The sequence below is a fragment of the Panthera pardus genome, unplaced genomic scaffold, assembly GCF_024362965.1.
Source record: "Panthera pardus isolate Hobbes unplaced genomic scaffold, ASM2436296v1 HiC_scaffold_8, whole genome shotgun sequence".
In the NCBI taxonomy this organism is placed as follows: domain Eukaryota; kingdom Metazoa; phylum Chordata; class Mammalia; order Carnivora; family Felidae; genus Panthera; species Panthera pardus.
Window position 1 is genome coordinate 124,293,762 of NW_026527013.1, and position 18,846 is coordinate 124,312,607.

The 18,846-nt window shown below is 41.7% G+C and overlaps 1 protein-coding gene across 4 annotated transcripts in view; it reads left to right on the plus strand.

The window, feature by feature from the left end:
* BMPER (BMP binding endothelial regulator) overlaps window positions 1-18,846 on the plus strand; it is a 248,380-nt gene that overhangs the window by 120,231 nt on the left and 109,303 nt on the right. For all 4 annotated transcript variants that reach the window (XM_053898436.1, XM_053898433.1, XM_053898435.1 and 1 more), the window contains 2 exons: window positions 12,724-12,823; window positions 17,837-17,946. In XM_053898436.1, coding sequence (XP_053754411.1) covers window positions 12,724-12,823; window positions 17,837-17,946 — 210 coding nt within the window. The remainder of the gene's footprint in view (window positions 1-12,723; window positions 12,824-17,836; window positions 17,947-18,846) is intronic.

Below are 18,846 nucleotides of genomic sequence, written 5' to 3' on the forward strand. Positions count from 1 at the left end.
GATTTTCAGTCTTTTGCTTATAACATTGGAATATGTGTGTAACTGAGAGTCCCCTCCTCCATTCCTATGTACCCTTTGGAATTAAGAATGTTTGAGAATAGAGTCATTTAAAAATTTTGCTATGAACAATTCTGGTGCTAGCACTGCTCCTTACATTTTCCAAGTTTTGAGAACTCTTCTGCTTTTTTTTTTTTTTTTTAACGTTTTATTTATTTTCGAGAGACAGAGTGTGAGTGGGGGAGGGGCCGCGAGAGAGGGAGACACAGAATCAGAGTCAGGCTCCAGGCTCTGAGCTGTCAGTGCTGGAACCCATGTGAGATCATGACCTGAGCTGAAGTCAGACGTTTAACTGACTGAGCCACCCAGGCGCCCCCTCTTCTGCTTTTTAAAGTAAAACCCAGGATCCAGAAACCCATGGGGGAGGGGAAGGAAAAAAAAAAAGAGGTTAGAGTGGGAGAGAGAGCCAAAGCATAAGAGACTCTTGGAAGCTGAGAGCAAACTGAGGGTTGATGGGGAGTGGGAGGGAGGGGAGAGTGGGTGATGGGCATTGAGGAGGGCATCTTTTGGGATGAGCACTGGGTATTGTATGGAAACCAATTTGACAATAAATTTCCTATATTAAAAAAAATAAAGAATAAATTCTCTATTTAAATGCAATAAATAAATAAATAAATAAATAAATAAACATTAAAAAAATGTTAAAAAAAAAAAAAAAGTAAAACCCATTAGACCCGTTGAGAACTGTGGATTTTGAATCCTTACCTTCTTGTGGTTGCCCAAGTTCCCCCACCATTGGCATATCTTATTATTGTTGTGATAAAATGTTGCAATAAATGTTGAAGGCAACCATTTTCCAGGCAGAATTGATCCTAGAGAATTGCCACTTGTGATTTCAAAGTTAGAGTCTGCTTGGGAGGGTTTGCCAAAAAGCAAACAAGAATCGAGCCTAGAGGCCATCTGAGGCCAGACGGTTTAAAAGGCTCAGTAGATCATCCTCTTTGTCCTAGACCAGTGGGAACACTGGATTTCTTGGTGAGAAAAGGGCTGGATATTTCATCTTCTGTAAGTAGGCTTTCACTTAATCTGCCTGTTTTCAAGACATTGCCATCATCTTCCAGTTGGCCTGGTATAATAAAATGCTTGATATTTCTGAACCATTGCCTCCCCGAGTCCTAGTCCTTCCCTCACCCCCCGCCCCCCGCATATTTACCTCTTCAACACTGGTCTTTAGAGAGAGCCCCTGGGCATGTTCTGAGGGGCTTGTGTCTGGTCCACTCACCACTAAAGTCCTGGCAGCTATTTTAAGTGGATTGGCTTTCCTTTGATTTCCAATCAAAGGTGGCCTTCCACTCTTCTTCCTTTAGTTTCATAGGAACTATGGAGACTATCCTTGGTTTTCACTGAAGCATTTAGGGAAGTTCTGACAAGCACTTGAACTGCTGTCCTAGCTATGGCCTAAAAAACCCAGTCCTGAACCCAGTCCTTTCTGTAGGATAGAGCTTTTTTCCATTCCTATCTGTAAGGTTAAGGATTTGACCTGTCCAGGCCTGGTTCTCCATCTGTCTTGAAAAAAAATGCCTGTGGTTGCTGAGGTATTGTCACAGTTACAGAGCTATACATGGCCAGGCAAGCTTTCCATCCAGATGCTACCTCACTCAGGTATCTTCCCTTTTCTGGCCTCTTTGTAGCATGTTCTGGCCAAGATTACAAGATAACGCTTCTGAACCTGGCCTGATGTCATTCCTCAAGATTGATTTAATATAATTCATTCTTTCTGTAAAAGGCCACTTTTTCTTTCTACCTGACCAACATATGAATCCATTTGTCAGAGAATATACCCCTGCCTTGTCTATTAGGTGCTGTTTCATATTGTCCAATGTTGGACACTGATTGCCAGTCTTCTTAGCAAGTCAGAGTTCATGATACAGGAAATCTCATTTTCCTGGACTGGATAAAAGTCCATCTTCTACCATGGTCTGTCTGCCATTGTTTCCTCTTTTTAGCACTGCCACCATGTCATAGGCGCTTTGCTTTTCAGCCTAGCACGGCTACTATTTCCACTCGCTTTGATTGCACATCGCTGCTAATACCCTGGAGACCTGTGATGATAAAGCAGTGTGGAGGGGAAGTGGGAAGGACCAGGAACACCTTCTTTTCTATGTGGTTTACTCAATTATAGGAATCCAAGATCAGTGGGGTCTGTATTTGAATGTCAGAGGTTTCAAGGACACAGATTTTTAGGCTTTATTTCCATCATCTTTCTCCCCTAGGACCAACACAGCCATCCATGACACTGGACTTGGGATGACTGAGTGACAGATGCCAAGTTGTATTTGCAATAACGCCTTGCTTCTATGATTAGGCTTTGGAACCAATGATTCTGTTGTGTTAATCTCTTCTCCCTTAGGATGGATTTTTTTTTTTTTTTCCCCTCACCAGAGGCTAAGTAGATGAACCTCTCCCTTTCACTGGGCTTGCCCAGACATGTCAGAATGCTAGCTTTGGCTCAAACTGGGACCCTCCTCCCACCCCTTCCACAGCTGTTTCCAACAGCCTGTATACTTCTTTTCCTTTGATAATTTTTGGCCTAGATTATGATCGTCCCAAGAGCTTGCCAAGATTGGGTTGTAGCCTGTTTGTCTCAGAACACAAACTTTGAATTGGTTGAGAAGACCAATCCCCAGGGGCACCCCTAGTTTGAATGAATAGTGCCAGAAATCTCTGGTCTCCCTGGACAGTGTCCCTTAATGGAGGTCAGGGTGTTTATAGGACTCCTTCATGTTTTACTTAACCATTTTAGATTTTGTTAGAATTTCAGGAAATTGTCACTTGATACAAAATAGAGACCTGTAAAAGGTAATGTATATTGAATGAAGATTTTGAAATTTTTTATTTAAAGACCACTATATGTAACACACAGAAACTCAAATGTTTGCTGAATGGGCAAACGAAAGCCAAAATGCTATGACTAGCCCACTGCTATTCAGAAATGAAAATGAAGTGTAAGTGTAATCTTATTTTTTAGCAGTGTGTTCAAGCGTACTATATTTAGGAACTATCCCAAAGACTTGTTAAGTATAATTTTGTCAATACAGTGAGGTGATCCAGATAGACCTTAATTAGGACTAATTCATTTCAAGACAACAGATAATTTTGTTCCTCAGGAAACCTTACTAGAGCATACACATATTTGATTGACTTTCAGCTCTAGCTCATGACCCTCCAAGTAGGTGTTTAAGTGAAAACCAAACACTTGTGATGTTACTGTGGCCTCGCTGTGGAGCTAGGAAGACTGAGCCACTTGTGGAAGATAAAACTCTCAGCCTAGTTTGGGGCAAATGATAAATGCAAACGAAACATTGGAAATAAAATAAAACAATATATAAGGCAGGTGGTGCACATATACTGTTTTTGGTAGCCAAACTTAAAAGTCAGCTGAAAGGTTTCAGAGAAACAGTTCCTCAGTGACGCTTGGCTTTCTGTCTTGGGGGTCAGTATTTGTAGAGACTTGCCCCTGTCGAGCCCTCATGGGGCCTCTTCCTCCATGCATCTCCAGTTTTGCTGTGGTGTGGACAACCTGAGGAATATGAAAAATGCCCTTTCTCCTCCACGATGGGGTTATTTCCTTCCTTTCAGGAATGGCTCATAACTCATGGGAGGTGTGAGTTCTGAATGATTGTTCTTTTCATCTTCCTGGAAGCAGGCCAGACTGAAGCTAAAGCGTTTGATGTGTCAGCAGTAGGCTTGTAACGGCTTTGACTACTTACATGAGGATGAAAGATTGAACTTTGATTAAAAAAAAAAAAGGCAAGAAAAGGAAAAGGGCTCATTTTCTTTCTTTTCCTTTTTTTTTTCTTTTTGGGTGGTAGTTGAGAAGCATCCTACTGGGGTGGTCTGGGAGGTCCCTTGGAATCTGCAATAGTAGGAGGGTGTTCTCTTGTGGATTTATTTGCTTATTTTATTGATTGTTTGAGAGAGGGAGGACACCCTTGCTCACCAGCATCGCAGGACCAGATTCTCAGACCTTATCAGTAAGCCCCTACTGCTCTGCTCTGTGAGCCCTGGGAAGGGTTTTCATATTCCTCAGGGCAGATCACTTATGTTTCCAGCCATCCCTCAGCGCCTGCTTGTAGACACCAAACATACTATTGCTGGCCAACCTCTTCCGATTCACAGGGCCTTCCCCATCCCTTCCTTCCCTGGGCATTTCTTTAGAGGTTTCATCTGAGCGTGGTCCCACAGGGTGGTCTTATTTTCCTGCTTTTAAAATAGACAATACACTAAGATGTTTGTGGAAGCCCAGAACCAGTTGGAATTCGCCTCAAACGGTGTTCCAGTCTTATCAGCAATGTGTGTGTCAGCCTCTGTGTGAAGTGGGGTGTGGGGAGGAGGAAGGATTTCAAAATTTTCTTTTCCAAAGCAAGCACATGAAAACACAAAAACAAGAACAACAATCCGCCATTCAGCTGAGTGACAAGACAGAGTTAAGAACGAGGACTCAACGAAGAATATAGGCAAATTTTACCTTTAAATGTGAGGCCTAAGCAAACACAATATGGAAACTTCCTTTTAAAATGATGTTAGAGGGGCACCTGGGTGGCTCAGTCGGTTCAGCGTCTGACTTCGGCTCAGGTCATGATCTCGCGGTTCGTGAGTTCAAACCCCTCATCGGGTTCTGTGCTGACAGTTCGGAGCCTGGAGCCTGTTTCCGATTCTGTGTCTCCCTCTCTCTCTCTGACCCTCCCCTGTTCATGCTCTGTCTCCCTCTGTCTCAAAAATAAACAAACGTTTAAAAAAAAAATAAAAAAAAAAATAAAATGAAGTTAGAGAAACAGTAGTAAATGTATTTATATCACCTGGTTATTTAAGAATCTAATATTTATTTTACACCATTGCAAACTCTGGCTCTGCCTCTGTGTGCACTTAAGCCCAGCACTGTCTCCACAACCCAGTTGGACCTGCTGGTTTCTGCATCTGCTGGAAGCTGGCCTGATAATGCTGCCAGCAGGCTAAGACCTCACTGTGGGGCCGTGCAAACCCGTGAGGATGCCAGTACAGGCATTCTTCTGTGAGCGTCTTTGAATATGATGAGCAGTCAAACTCTCTGGGAGTCATCTGTCTGGCCACCAGAGGACATGAAGTCCCTACGGGGCCCACCAGTATAGGCCAGAGGGTGAACAGCCAACATACTGCGTGGTGGGAGCTTGAGCTTGGGGGATGAGTGCTCACCCAGCGTGCTGACCCTGAAGGGGCCTATTGGCCAACAGGAAAGCTTTCCTACATTATTAACACCTAAAACGTTGCTCCTGAAGATGTCCATTGACATTTATGAGTCGCCTATAACAATGAAGAGAGAGTGCGTAGGATGTGAAATTCAGATTGTCTGAGTTGCGTATCACCTTCTGAAAGGTACAATGAAATAACTAGGGAAGAGCGTAGGAAGAACAAACAGTAATAGGGTGTGAACTTGCTCAGTTCAGCAACCATATGACCAGGATTTATGTGGGGTTTGTTGTTGTTGTTGTTGTTGTTGTTGTTGTTGTTGTTTAATGTTAATTTATTTTAGAGACAGAGACAGACAGGCAGAACGTGAGCAGGAGAGGGGCAGAGAGAGAGGGAGACATAGAATCCAAAGCAGGCTCCAGGCTCCGAGCTGTCAGCACAGAGCCCAAAGTGGGATTTAAACCCACGAACAGTGAGATCATGATCTGAGCTAAAGTCAGACGCCTAACCGATGGAGCCACCCAGGCGCCCTGACCAGGGTTTAAATTGAGATTCTTAGCTATCTTTTTCTTTCTGATAAAAAAAAGGTGGGGTGGGGGAGGGATTTAGCTTCTTCAAGGAGGGAAAGGATGATAGAATGGGTGATTTTAGTGTTTTGTAGTCACATTAGGCCTGAAATATTACATCTGGGATGGAACAGTGAAATTAAATGTCATTTGTTTAACATATATGTGGTAGGCAGAATAATGGATCCCCTGACCCCCAAGACATCCAAATTCTAATCCCCAAAACCTATGACTGTTACCTTATATGGCAAAAGAGACTTTGCAGATGTGGTTAAATTAAGGATTTCGATAGGAGATTATCCCGGATTATCTGGATGGACCCTCTTAAAAGAGTCTTTATGAACAGAGGCAGAAGGGTCAGAGTCATACAGATTTTGAGAATGTTTTGTTGATGCCTTTGACGATGAAGAAAGGAGGCCAATAGCCAAGGAAGGCTGGCAGCCTCTGAAAGCTGGAAAAGACAAGAAAACAGATTCTTCCCTAGAGTCTCCAGAAAGAATCCAGCCCTGCTGACACTTTGATTTTAGCCCAGGGAGACTGACTTCAGATTTCTGATTTCCAGAGCTGTAAGATAGCAAATGTGTGTGGTTTTAAGCCACTGAGTTTATGTGGTAATTTATTATAGCAGCAATAGGAAACCAGAGCAATAATATAAACAACAATACAATTGGACTTGGAGACGTTAATTGATGGAAAAAATAAAAGGAATTTGTTTTAGGCTGGATTCTCAAGACAGAGCATCAGGTCATGGTTCTTTGAATAGGTATGAAAGACAAAAGGGTTTTATTTTTGTCAGTCCAGGGGGGGCACTTTTCAAGGGTGATTGCTCAAGATTTTTATGGGTCAGAATAAGTACTTTGGTCAAGCTTTTGCTGATGTGTTCTGGACTCTGTGTGTATAGAATCAAAGTTAAGTTGTACTTTATCACTTGGAAACATAAGCCCATGTGTAGCACAATGTTCAGATTCTTGGGGTAGACAGTTTCCAGAGTCCTCACAGATTACGATGAAAAAGCCTGCATTGGTCTCAGCACAGAACCACTTGGTGAATTCAGCCCCATCAACCTCAACCACAACTCCATCCTCCCTTCTCCTCCTGCTGCCCTCTTCCTTCACAAGCCTGAGCAAAAGTGGCCCCCAGCCCCTAGCGAGGTGAAGTAGGGCCTGGCTCATGTCCCAGAGACAACTCCCCCACCTGAGAAATGTGCTCTATCACTCAGAACACACGTCCGGAGCACAGTTATAAGCTGGGATATGTGCTAGCTGCTGGAGGAACTCACAAGGTTAATAAGCCTTAAATGCTGCTTGCTAGAAGCTCATGTGAGTGACACATTTTGCAAAATGCAGTGCCTTGGATAGCAGCATTTAATTCATCTGGGAAAGTTATTAAAAATGCGGGTTCCTGGGCTGTGGCTTGAGAAAGCATTGGTTTATTAGTACAGTGGTTTTTAACTGGGAATGATTTTGTCCTCCAGAGACATTAGGCAATGTCTGAAGACATTTCTGTTTGGTACAACCAGGGGACAAAGGGTGATACTGGCATCTAGTGGATAGAGGCCAGGGATGCTGTTAAACATTTTACAATACACAGGATGGCTCCCTAAAACAGAGACCTCTCTGACCCCAAATGTTAATAATGCCAAATTTGAAAAACTCTGGTCTAGTGAGTAACTCTCACAAACACACACACACACACACACACACACACACACACACACACACACGTTATTATACCGTAGTGGTATATACATATATGTCAATATAGCATGTGTATATGTATATACATGTATCCTTGTGTATGTATCATATCTATAAATACATTTCTCTACGTAGGCTCATCACTCATTACAATTTGGGGTGTTCTCTCTTCCATTGTCCACTCTACTCCTGCTCTCTCAGCTGGACAGCTTACCTACTGCCCATCTTTGCTTTGATTTTTTTTCTGTTCTACACTGGCCAAGAACAGGGGAGGCTAAATACCAAGACCCATGGAAGTAACTGGCATGCTCTGAAAGTTTACCAAAATAAATTTGCAGGCAAAAAGAAGCATGGATAAGGACATCCTTTTCCTCTTGTGAAGTTTTTGGACCCAATTTGCAATTCAGAGTGGATACTCTATTCACAAATCAGCTTTGTACCATTCATTGACTGTTATGATATAAGAATTGTGGGTCACACATAATCTCTTTGCACTCAAGGTATATTTCTCCCCTATACTAGCCCCTCTTGGTCTTCTCTCCCCTGTTCTCACCTTCATCTAGAATCAATGGAGAACTCCATTCTCTTCAAACAATTGAACGTTGGGGGAAAAAAAATCCTTCTAGAATGTGGTTGAGTATAATTGATTGGTTCTAACTGGTTAAAAATGTACTACTCTGCTTCCCACCTCCTGTTGGGGAGCCGACTCTGCATGCTGTTCAAGAGATGAGTGCTATGTCACGTTACAGTATGGTTTCCAGCCCTCAGTTCTCAATGGTCCTCAGGGGTGGGGGAAGAATCCTGCATGCATATGGCTGTGGTTTTATCATCTTGCATTCATTACTATATTCAGGAAGATAGATTTTATTATGCAGCAAGACTGCTACTCTAGGGTAAACTTTGACACCAAGCAATTGTGTTCTTGACTAAATCAGCTAAGACAAAAATAAGGGGGTAGAAAATAGACTCGGGACAAGTTTCATGTCTTTCTTTTAAAAACAGCCACTTTTGGAGAAGCACTTGGATATGACCGAATGACCACCCGTAAAGAACAAATGACCACCTGTAAAGAACAAATTAAAGAAAAATGGTGGAAATCGTAACTCACCAGTACTGTGGAAGTTCCCAGAGTTCCTTTCCTTGTTGACCAGATGAGAATAGTGATTAGTCCCTGTGTATTTTAACCATATAGAAATTTTCAAACACTTAACAAAACACATGGGGTCCTAGAAATCCTGCCAGCTTAGAAGGTGAAGTTGAGTGTTGCTTTTTGATATATCAGCACCAACAAACATTTAGTTAGTACCCAAAATGTGTAAAACCCAAGGAGATACAAGGTAAGTAGACGCAGACAGCCCTGAAACTATACCAGCTTATCAGCATCCTGTAGTTCACAGCGATTTGAGAAATTCATTTAGATTCTTAGGGCCCATCATGTGTGGTGGCTCTTCCTTTCATTTAAGAAATTTTTACTGAGTTATTTCCTTGAGCCCGTCATGTTCCTGAAGGATATTAGGCTCAAAGGTCCTTGCTGTCACCAAAGTCTAGGTTGAAGGCAAAACCAGTGTCATCTTGCCAGATTAAACTTCTATGTATGTGTCAAGAATACAGGAATATACATGAGAAAGGGAAAGATATGGAAAGATAGAGGGGGTCACTGGGAAATTAAGGGGTGTGGAAGGCTTCACAGGGGAGAAGAGGCCCCAAATTGACCTTGAATGAAGCAGGATTTTTATAGGGGTCAATGATGGGGGGGAGAGAAGGAAAGAGGTACATATGAAGAAGATGGAAGGCCTCAGATGTGCCTGGGGACAATAAAAAATATATAATGGACTCTCCTCTCCAGGTTGATATTGTGAGGAAAGGAGATGGGAGAGAAGGTTATGGGGTATCTTGACCAACTAGACTAACTGTGGTAATAAAGATCTAATGCATCTGAGTATTTTATTTTATTTTTTTAAAGTTTGTTTATTTTGAGAGAGAGAGAGAGAAAGAGAGAGCACGTGTGCGAGCAGGGGATGGGGAGAAAGAATCCCAAGCAGGCTCTGCGCTGTCAGCACAGAGCCTGACACGGGTCTTGATCCCATGAACTGTGAGATCATAACCTGAGCCAAAACCAAGAGTCGGACACTTAACTGACTGAACCACCCAGGCACCCCACATCTGAGTATTTTAATGCAGTTAAATTTATTTCTTGCTCATTTAATAGTTCATTGTGAGTGTTTAGTGGATAGACTTCCACATGGTGACCCAGGGAAGCAAGCTCTTTCCATTCTGTGCAAAGTTATTGATATCCCCTCAATTCAGGTGGTTATCCATGTAGCGGAGATAGAAAGCGAGAGTGTGGAGCACTGAGTGTGAGAGACCTTTATGGGTCAGGCCTAGAAGCGTGTTATTTATTTCCATCCACCTCCTGTTGGTCAGAACGTAGTCAGTCGTAAGGCCTAACTGCAAGGGAGTCTGAGAAATGTAGTGTTGGTCTATGTCAGGAGAAAAAGAAGCAGATTTTAGTGAGGCTATAGTTGCTTCTACAATTGACTTTTAGCCTGAACTTTATCCCAAATGCAGTGGTAACTCATCCTCCACGTTAGCATGGGGACATGCGCAATGGTAACATAGGCTCCATAAGGTGAGTGATTTTTGTATGTTATATTCACCGCTGTATCCTCAGCGTATCTAGGCCTTAAACAACTATTTGATCAAATAATGAAATGATGGATGGATGTTGGAAATGAATCCTGGGCATATGGAACTTTCCAGGTGGGTTCGTGGAAGAGAGCTGAGGCAGGGAGGCCGGTTAAAAAGAGTGTGCTAATCTGACAGAGCCGGAGTTAGTGCAGTTACAGTAGGAATTAGTACATTTTTAGAAACAGAAATGTTCACTTCTGCTATTTTAACTTTCTTAGTTTACAACATAGCCACATCTCATAGTTTAACCAGATTCCCTGCTGAGTTGAAATCATAGAAGCAGGTTGTGAGCCGAAATAGCCTGGCACTTTCTTTGGAGGTATTAATTGGAATGCAGCCTTGGGACTTGGGCTGTGCCACAATCCTGCAACCCAAACAAAATAAAACTTGACTAAACCAGCAAACCCAGATTGCAGTTCGAGTTACTTTAAGGGGCTCTTGGGAAACACAAACTGCATTTGTATTATATATGCAAAATCCGCTCTTTGACCTTATTGTACGAAAAATTACTGGAGCCCACCTAATCTTTTGCCAGCTTTCCGAAGTGCTGGACAAGTTAACTCCTATGCAATTATGTAACATTTCGTAAAAATTTTAACTTTAAAATATGCTTGGAAAATAGATGCTGATCCAACAAGAACAGAGACTATCAATGAAAAGAATATGTTCTCTGTGCACCTAAGAGAAGCCAACACACAGGCAGCCTCATGTGGCCCGAGGCTTCATGATTTTAGGAAGTTGCTTGCAGATGAATTTTTTTGAAATTAAAAGTTAAGGGAAGCATTCTGCCCTCCCTCTAGATTTAACTTTTGTGGTTTATGTATAAGCTGGGGCAGACCTCGGTGTCTGACCTAGACTCAGGTTATGTGCTTCTGAAGTCTGGGGAAAGGCCAGACTTTAGGATTACGCAGAGCTGAGTGAGGGAACCTCACAGAAAACAGCCAGGGATTCTTAGGAGATTTTTAGTGATTCTTGCTGATCTGGAAATAATGTAAAAACAACAGAAGAGCTTTTTGTGGTATTTTTGTATGTTCTCTCTTGGTTTGGGGAAGAATCTGACATTAAAGTGGCTTAAAAATAATAAATATTTAAAAAGACATAACATGTCCTACCCTTTTCATCCACCCCTACCAAAAAATAAACTGTAATAATAAAAATGGCAAAAGCAGGAAGGGAAAGCAGAAACAATGGATGGCAGCAGTATGCTAGGATGGGCATGAATTTGATCCAGACGGCTAACGTCTGGTGTTATTGCATAAAGTGGTGGAGAAGGTGTGAGGAAATGCCGCAGGGAATCTTTCCCTTCTTTACAGTGTGAGTTCCTCATTTCCTGAGGCCCCTTGAGATATAAATTACCGGTTTCAGACAGCGGGTACCTGCGGGTCTACTCCTTTGCTTTCTAGCTCAAATCCCAGAGAAGCCAATCCATTGAAATTCCATTTGTCTAGTGATCTATTTACCAAATCTTCTGATTTTCTGAAAAAAATAAATTATTCATAAATTTAGTAGCAATTCATTTTGCACAGGATAGTTTTCACATGAACCTTACAAAGGTGTTGGGTGTAAATTGACTAGAAAGCACTATTTTTTTTTTTCCTGCCCCAGCTTTCTGAAGATTCAATTACAAGTTGCTTAGGCTGGGAAAACAGACACCTCGGCAGAGGCATTGAGGAGGGGGAGTAGGCGTGTTGCATCTTCAAGTTGTAAGAAAGCACAGAAAGAGGGGAGAGATACTGATGGCTAGAGAAAGGGGGGCATGCTGGGATAAAGAAGGAAGGAATGGATGTCAGAAAGGAGGACAGGAAGGGTGGAGAATGAGGGGCAGGGAAAAATTCGAAAGCTCTAGAACTTCTCCCATAGGCTGCTAAGCCTCTGCCATTCCTTCCAATATCAATCATCTTTTGCCTTCTACTTGTGATAGAAAAGTTTGGTTAGCTGAGTGAATTCAGTGAAATGGTTCTTCTGAATATTGGCAGCATATCCATTTTCAGCGGATTGGCTGCTTCATGAAATCTAAACCTCCGAGAGCCATCCTAATAATACCTTTAAGCAGTTACAGAAAAGGAAGTATTCCTGGAGGAAGATGTCTGCAGAACCTACAGAAAGATGAGGGTCCGAAAGAGGAGGAAAAGCCTCAGTAATGCCCAGAGGACTCCTTTGCTTGCTTGGGTGTCGGAAAGGGAAGCCAACTTTTCCTGGTTTGCCTAAGACTCTCCCAGTTTTAGTACTGGAAGCCTCCAATCTCAAGCCAATGAAGATAGTTGACTAGTCTTGAGAAGGAAAAAGGTAAAGAAAGGTGGTGGGTGGGTGGGGAGAGGTAATACTGTAATAATCTCTTCAGGGACAGTCTTTTCGAGGGTACAGTTCATGTGGCCTCCAGGGAAGATAAAAGGAAAAAGGATAGTTGGGAGAAATTACACAGACCTGAGCCGTCACCCCAAGGACCCGATACCAGGGAAGACACTAGGTTTGTTTCAGGTATCTTGATTATACAGTATAAATGCACTTACTTTTCTAAATGTGCTTTTTTCTCTCTCTCTTTTCTTCAGGGAGGCAGGACACAGTGCGTGAGAGAAGTCTGTCCCATTCTCTCCTGTCCTCAACACCTTAGCCACATTCCCCCAGGACAGTGCTGCCCCAAATGTTTGGGTGAGTGACTGTTTTCAGATAAAAGAACAATGTAATTTATTCTTGGGAGTTTCTGCTAAGAGTCTTCATTCACATTGTTATGTTGGGGTTCTCAGGTTGTCCTGTTTCATGGCTTATTAGAAATAACTGCTTTTTCTGGTTATAGGAATGTAAGGTGTGCCCAGCGTTTATTTCTTGTCTGAGGTCTCTACAGGTGTTTCTTTTCTCTTGTGCTTCCTCGTATCTATAAACCTGGTTCACCAGGCAACTTGGGATGATAACCCCTGATGGCGAGAGCAGTATTGAAGAAACTGTCTTTCATTGGGCATATGACAATTGGTAGAAATGATTAGTATTTTAAAGGCATATGAAATTAACACATGGAAGAATATAGACTAGTGTTACTTTTAGAGGCAAAAGTATGCAGGAGGATGACACCAAAAGCAAGAGGTTTGGAAGGGAGCAATGAAAAGTAGCCAACAGGAAAGGAGAATGAGCTATTTTTTATTGAGCATTTGCTATTTCCTAGGTACTATGAAAATCACTTTACATGCTTTTTCTCATTGAATTTTCTCAAGAAGCTGTGCCGTATAGGTGCTAAGTATATCATTCTGATATGTAATATACATGCTGTGGTTAGTATTATTGCAGGAGAGGGGAGTAGATTCCTAGAAGGTGGCACAGCTGGTGAGTTACAGAGTTGGTACCTGAATATGAGTTCCTGTGATTCCTAAGCCCAGGCTTTAACCTGCTGCTGCCCAGCCTCCGTGGTGATGTGGAGAGAGGCATATACATTGCCAGTTGAAAGAGACAGCCTGTGATGGAGAGTCTCTAGGGCAAGAGATCCTTTAGGTCTTGTTTATAATCCGAATGTCAGCTTCTTACACATGATCTTCAAACTCTTGAGTTGGTTGAGGTCAGACTAAGATTCAAAGAAAAGTAGCCTGACCCAGTGTGTGAATACAATAGAGCATCTCCCACTAAAATCCTCCAGCAACCCCACTAGAATCTTGAGGGATCTTTGAGGAGGCTAATACATTTCCGAGTCACCCCTGGCTTGGTCTCCTCCTGCTGTTTTTCTCTTAATTCTCCTTCTCCTCCTCCTTCTCCTCCTCCTTCTCCTCCTCCTCCTCCCCCTCCCCCTCCTCCTCTCTCTCCTTTCTTCCTCTTCCACCTCCACCTCATCTCCCTCTCTTCCTCCTGCTCCTCCTCTTCCTCCTCCTTCAACATCATTTTGTACTTGCAGGGACATTCCCCTCCAGTCTTTTCACATTCTGTGGTGCTACTGAATCAACACTTGTGTAGTAGATTTTACTGAAGGTTTGTGGTCAATGAGGGTGATTACCTTTTAGTGGAGCACAGTGAACAACATGAAATGGATCCTTAATGGATCCTCCCTTTGTTCTTAAGAGGTCTCAGCTATTATGCCTTTAGGAAAATGTCACTGTGTATCTGGGCTCCAGCGTCCTATCAGCTACTGTCCACACCCTTTTTTCTGAATCTTCTCTCCTTTCTTTCATAGCTTGCTTTTCTCAATTCCAGAATCTCCTGTTGATTGATATTTTTCATTCCCAGCTTATCACAGCCATAGTCTAAAGTCTATCTTTCTACAACCAACTTGTTGAATAAAGGTATCTTGTTAAACTAAGGCAGTTTTCTTTTCTTTACAGGATTCACCTGTCAACCCTTCATCTAATGTTTGCCTTCTTGCTGCATGTACACACACACACACACACACACACACACACACACACACACGCATGCATGTAATACTTTTTAAGTAACTATGAAGTAATTAAAAGAACAAAAGAAAATTGTTTATACATGCCTGATTAAAGACATTTCCACTGATATGTGTGCTTCCTGGGTTGCCAATGTGTGCTTGTACTCCTGGAATAGAGTTAGCCAGTTCACTGTTGTTGAAATCGTCATGCTTTTGGTCATGGTGGACACAGCATTCCATCTGAGCAGGAAAGCCATTACAGAAGAGGTGGCATTTGGGGCCTGACATTGAAGATAAGTAGACTTGATTACTGCTTTGAAGCCCATACTATGGATGTGCTGAGTCAACTCAGAAGCTTCTCATATGAGGAATGGCTGTTGTATTGAATGCAGACGTTCCTGTCCATTTGTGGTCATAAGACAGACTACAAAAGGAACAGTAAGTCTTAGGAAACTTAAAAATCTTAATTCTCCCAAATGAGACCGTTTTTGGTTAGACTAAACCCCAGTGGAATAATGTAGAAATGGCTTAAATTAAGCTGAATGTGGACTTCTCTGAACCACTCTTTTGAATGTTTCATCTTAATTTGGGGCCATGATGACTTTGGAACTACGGTAAGATTTTGTGTTCCTCGGGGGTAAAAAGAAATATACCCACACAACAAAAGACAGAAAGGAAAAAAAAAAAGGAAACACTAGGATACTTTCTAGATCCTGAAATCTTAGACTAATCAGACTTTTGGCTGGTTGGACACCAATTTGCTATGACATATTCCTTTGACAGGATTCATTTACATGACATACCTTAGCCTTTTGCATTGCAACATTCTCTAGCTCTCTTTTTTCATTTTCAATGAAGAGACTCATCAGAGGTTTGTGTATACTGAGCACCCAATGCACCTCTTAGAATGACACAGCCTAGGATCATATTTGAATCCTACCACCGCTAATAACAATAACACTCATTATGTGCCACTTATTGGGGTTGTTTAGGGAATTCCAGGCTCTATGATAAAGACTTTACATCAATATTTTTAGGTAAAAATTATCTTTGAGTGATAAGGTAAGCAGTTGGTCATATTTTTTTCAGGGGGATATTATTGAAGAGTCTTTTTATTTGGTGACCTACTAGTGCATCAGTTCTCCAATCTATCCATCTGTTTGTTCACCTACTCATTCATCCATCTATGCCACAATATTGGGTACTATAAATGTAGTAAAAGCTCCAAGCTATGGGAACACAGGAAGGAGCAGTTCATTCTAAGAGGTGAAAGGTCCTCTGAGGAATAATGTGGAGCTCAACCATAAAATGTATTTTCATTGGTAGGGAAAGAAGCTTGACTATATTTATGTATCTATATCCTGCCTCTTGCCAAAAAGGAATTAAGGTCACTTATAAAGTACATGAAGCACATGTAGATGAAAGATAAGAAAAAGGCAAACCAGGTTATCCCCATCTTTAAACATTGCTCAGTTGAAACAATTGAGTAGATGGCCTGCACACAGCTTTCTGATACCTCAGGGCCTAGAGGAAAATCTAGAGAAAGGCAGAATTTTGCATTTTGCAGGCAGTCCTCTAATTTAGTCTGCAAGCTTCCACAAGCTTCAAGAAACTCAGGACCTGGGGGTGCACATAAGAATGCCTGTCTTAGTTGGATTATTAATACTTGCTAGGAGCAAATACAGTCATTTAGTTAGATTTTGTCTAACCACGAAAGGGTTTTTGGTTGCCTACTTTCATATTAGCATTTTATTTATTTATTTATTTATTTATTTATTTTTATTTTTTTTATATTAGCATTTTAGGCAGAGAGGGTGGTATGTTACTGCAAGGAGGCATTATTGTTACCATTTTACAAGTGAACTAAGTGAGGCCTGGAGAACTACTCAAGGTCACTAGGGAGTCCATATGTGGGACCCAGACTATAACTCACTGTCATCTTTTGATGACAAGCAAGTTTACTTCTGGTAGTAAGGACCAAGCTAGTAATTTAATTCTGCATCTATACCGTATCCTAGCCTTGAAGTTGACTGTAACAGGAAGATGACATTTTTTGTGATTCCTGTTAATGGTAATTCTGACAATTTGAATTCTGAGAGTGGCATTTAGTATGTGCCTGTAGGTATTTTCAGCATTTCACTGGACCTCCTGATAACTAGAGTTTGCTTTTAATCTTTTTATAAGAAGAAAGAGTGTGGAGGTGCCTGGGTGGCTCAGTCAGTTAAGTGTCCGATTTCAGCTCAGGTCATGATCTCACGGTTCGTGAGTTCGAGCCCCATGTCGGGCTCTGTGCTGACAGCTAGTTCAGAGCCTGGAGCCTGTCTTTGGATTCTGTGTTTCCCTCTCTCTCTGTCCCTCCCCTGCTCTCTCTCTCTCTCTCTCTCTCTCCCCCCAAAAATAAATAAAACATAAAAAATTTTAAGAAGAAAGAGTGTGGTTGTAAATCTAATGAGTGATTATGAATCTTCATCTTCTTAACATGTTGCTTGACTCAAGCAACATGTCAGGGATGTTTTTATATGCTCCAGGGAGTAGAAGCTCACAATTTGAAAGAAAAGATGAAATTGGATTGCATTCTTTGTTTGGGGTTACTTTTTGGACCTTTTGATCATAAATCAAATCTTCATATCAGGGAAAATCACGCTAATTCTACAGAAGTGTGATGCCTGTGAAAGCTTGGGCACTTGACATGTGGGTTGGATTCTGCCTCTATGTGCATTTTGAGTTAGTGCCATCCTTTATACCAACGGACTTGTAATTTCTCCAGCTGAGATGCTATATCATTGGTTCTCCTTTTCACTCATTCTAGTCCTTCTTGGAATAGCTTGACTTCCTGTGCCTCTTCCCTGCCAATACCTACTTCCTGGATAATTTTACTTATTCTTTAAAATGCAGTTGAGACATTGCATCTTCCAAGAAGTCTTCTCTGTCCTCCCTGTCCCCACAGTTCCCAGATTGTCTTCTTTCTGGAACTTACCATATTGTTGTATTTAAATCATTTTTGTGCGTTTGTCTCACCGGTAGACTGTGAACTCCACGAAGGCAGGTCAAATAGATCTGGTCATCTTGGTTCACTATGATGGTAATAAAGATTTGTTGAACTTACAAGATTCAGTGTGGAGTCAAGCTCTTTATAATAAAAACTTTCTAAATTAATTACTCCAGGGAACATCTGGACGAGGACTATTTTTGTGCACCAGATTTACCTGGTCTTGTGAGAATGTTTAACAGTCCTGTGATAGAATTGTTGATGACAAAGTGGGAAATCCTGGCTTCTGTCTTGCATTAACCATGCCGTTGCTTCCCTCTAGGTCAGAGGAAAGTGTTTGACCTTCCATTTGGAAGCTGCCTCTTTCGCAGTGATGTTTATGACAACGGATCTTCATTTCTCTATGATAACTGCACTGCATGCACCTGCCGGGTAAGGTGGTTCTGAGGGGCTATGATCCGACAATGATTGCACTGGGGACGTTACTGTTAACTTTATAGCCAAACATAATGATCTGTCATTTATTGGAAGGAGGCATTATTAATGCCATTTTACTACTTGAAATCATGCTTAAGGTTGTAAGGACGTTCAAACATAGGACCCAGATTACAATTCACTGTTACCTTCCCAGGACCTACAAGTTAGCTTCTGGAGGTGAGAACTAAAGTCTGAGGGACTGTCCTAAGGTATTTTCTAAAATCAGACACAGAGTGTCTCTGGCAGCATTCTCTGGTTCTAACTATCCGAGATGAGTTCCTTAACATACCACATAATAAAAATGACTTTAATCACATTCAAGAGAAAAGAAAGACAAGGATTTACAGTTCATCACAAAGATAAACCTGGTAGTTTGAGAGGGGAGTATTTATGTGTTGTTCATTGTACCATTTCTTACTTGAAAAGTAAGAAAAGCATTGCTTGCTTTTTTCAAAAGGCAACCAGAGGCCTAATGACTGGTAAAGAAAGAATTCCGCAGCTCCAGAATTTTAAAGGAATACACGGCCCACATTCATTGACTGTGCTTATACAGTGATTTTTTTTTAAACCAAGAAGAGAACCATCTTAATGGAAGATTTTAGAATCATTCATTAGTGAGTTAATGCAAACATCTGTGTGACATGAATTTAGAAGAATACATTTTGGCGGTGATGGTTGTTGTTTTGTCTTTAATAGCTAAAGGGCTAGAGAGGGAAGGAGGAGAGTTTTGCTCAATGTCAGCTCTGAGTCAGTAGTTGGGATTGGAGTTCAGAAGTTCCTGATTACTTGAGGCATGCTTTGTTAAGTAGCATGCACTACTTCAGGGAAGTGGCCGAGTAGGGGCTGAACTGTCTG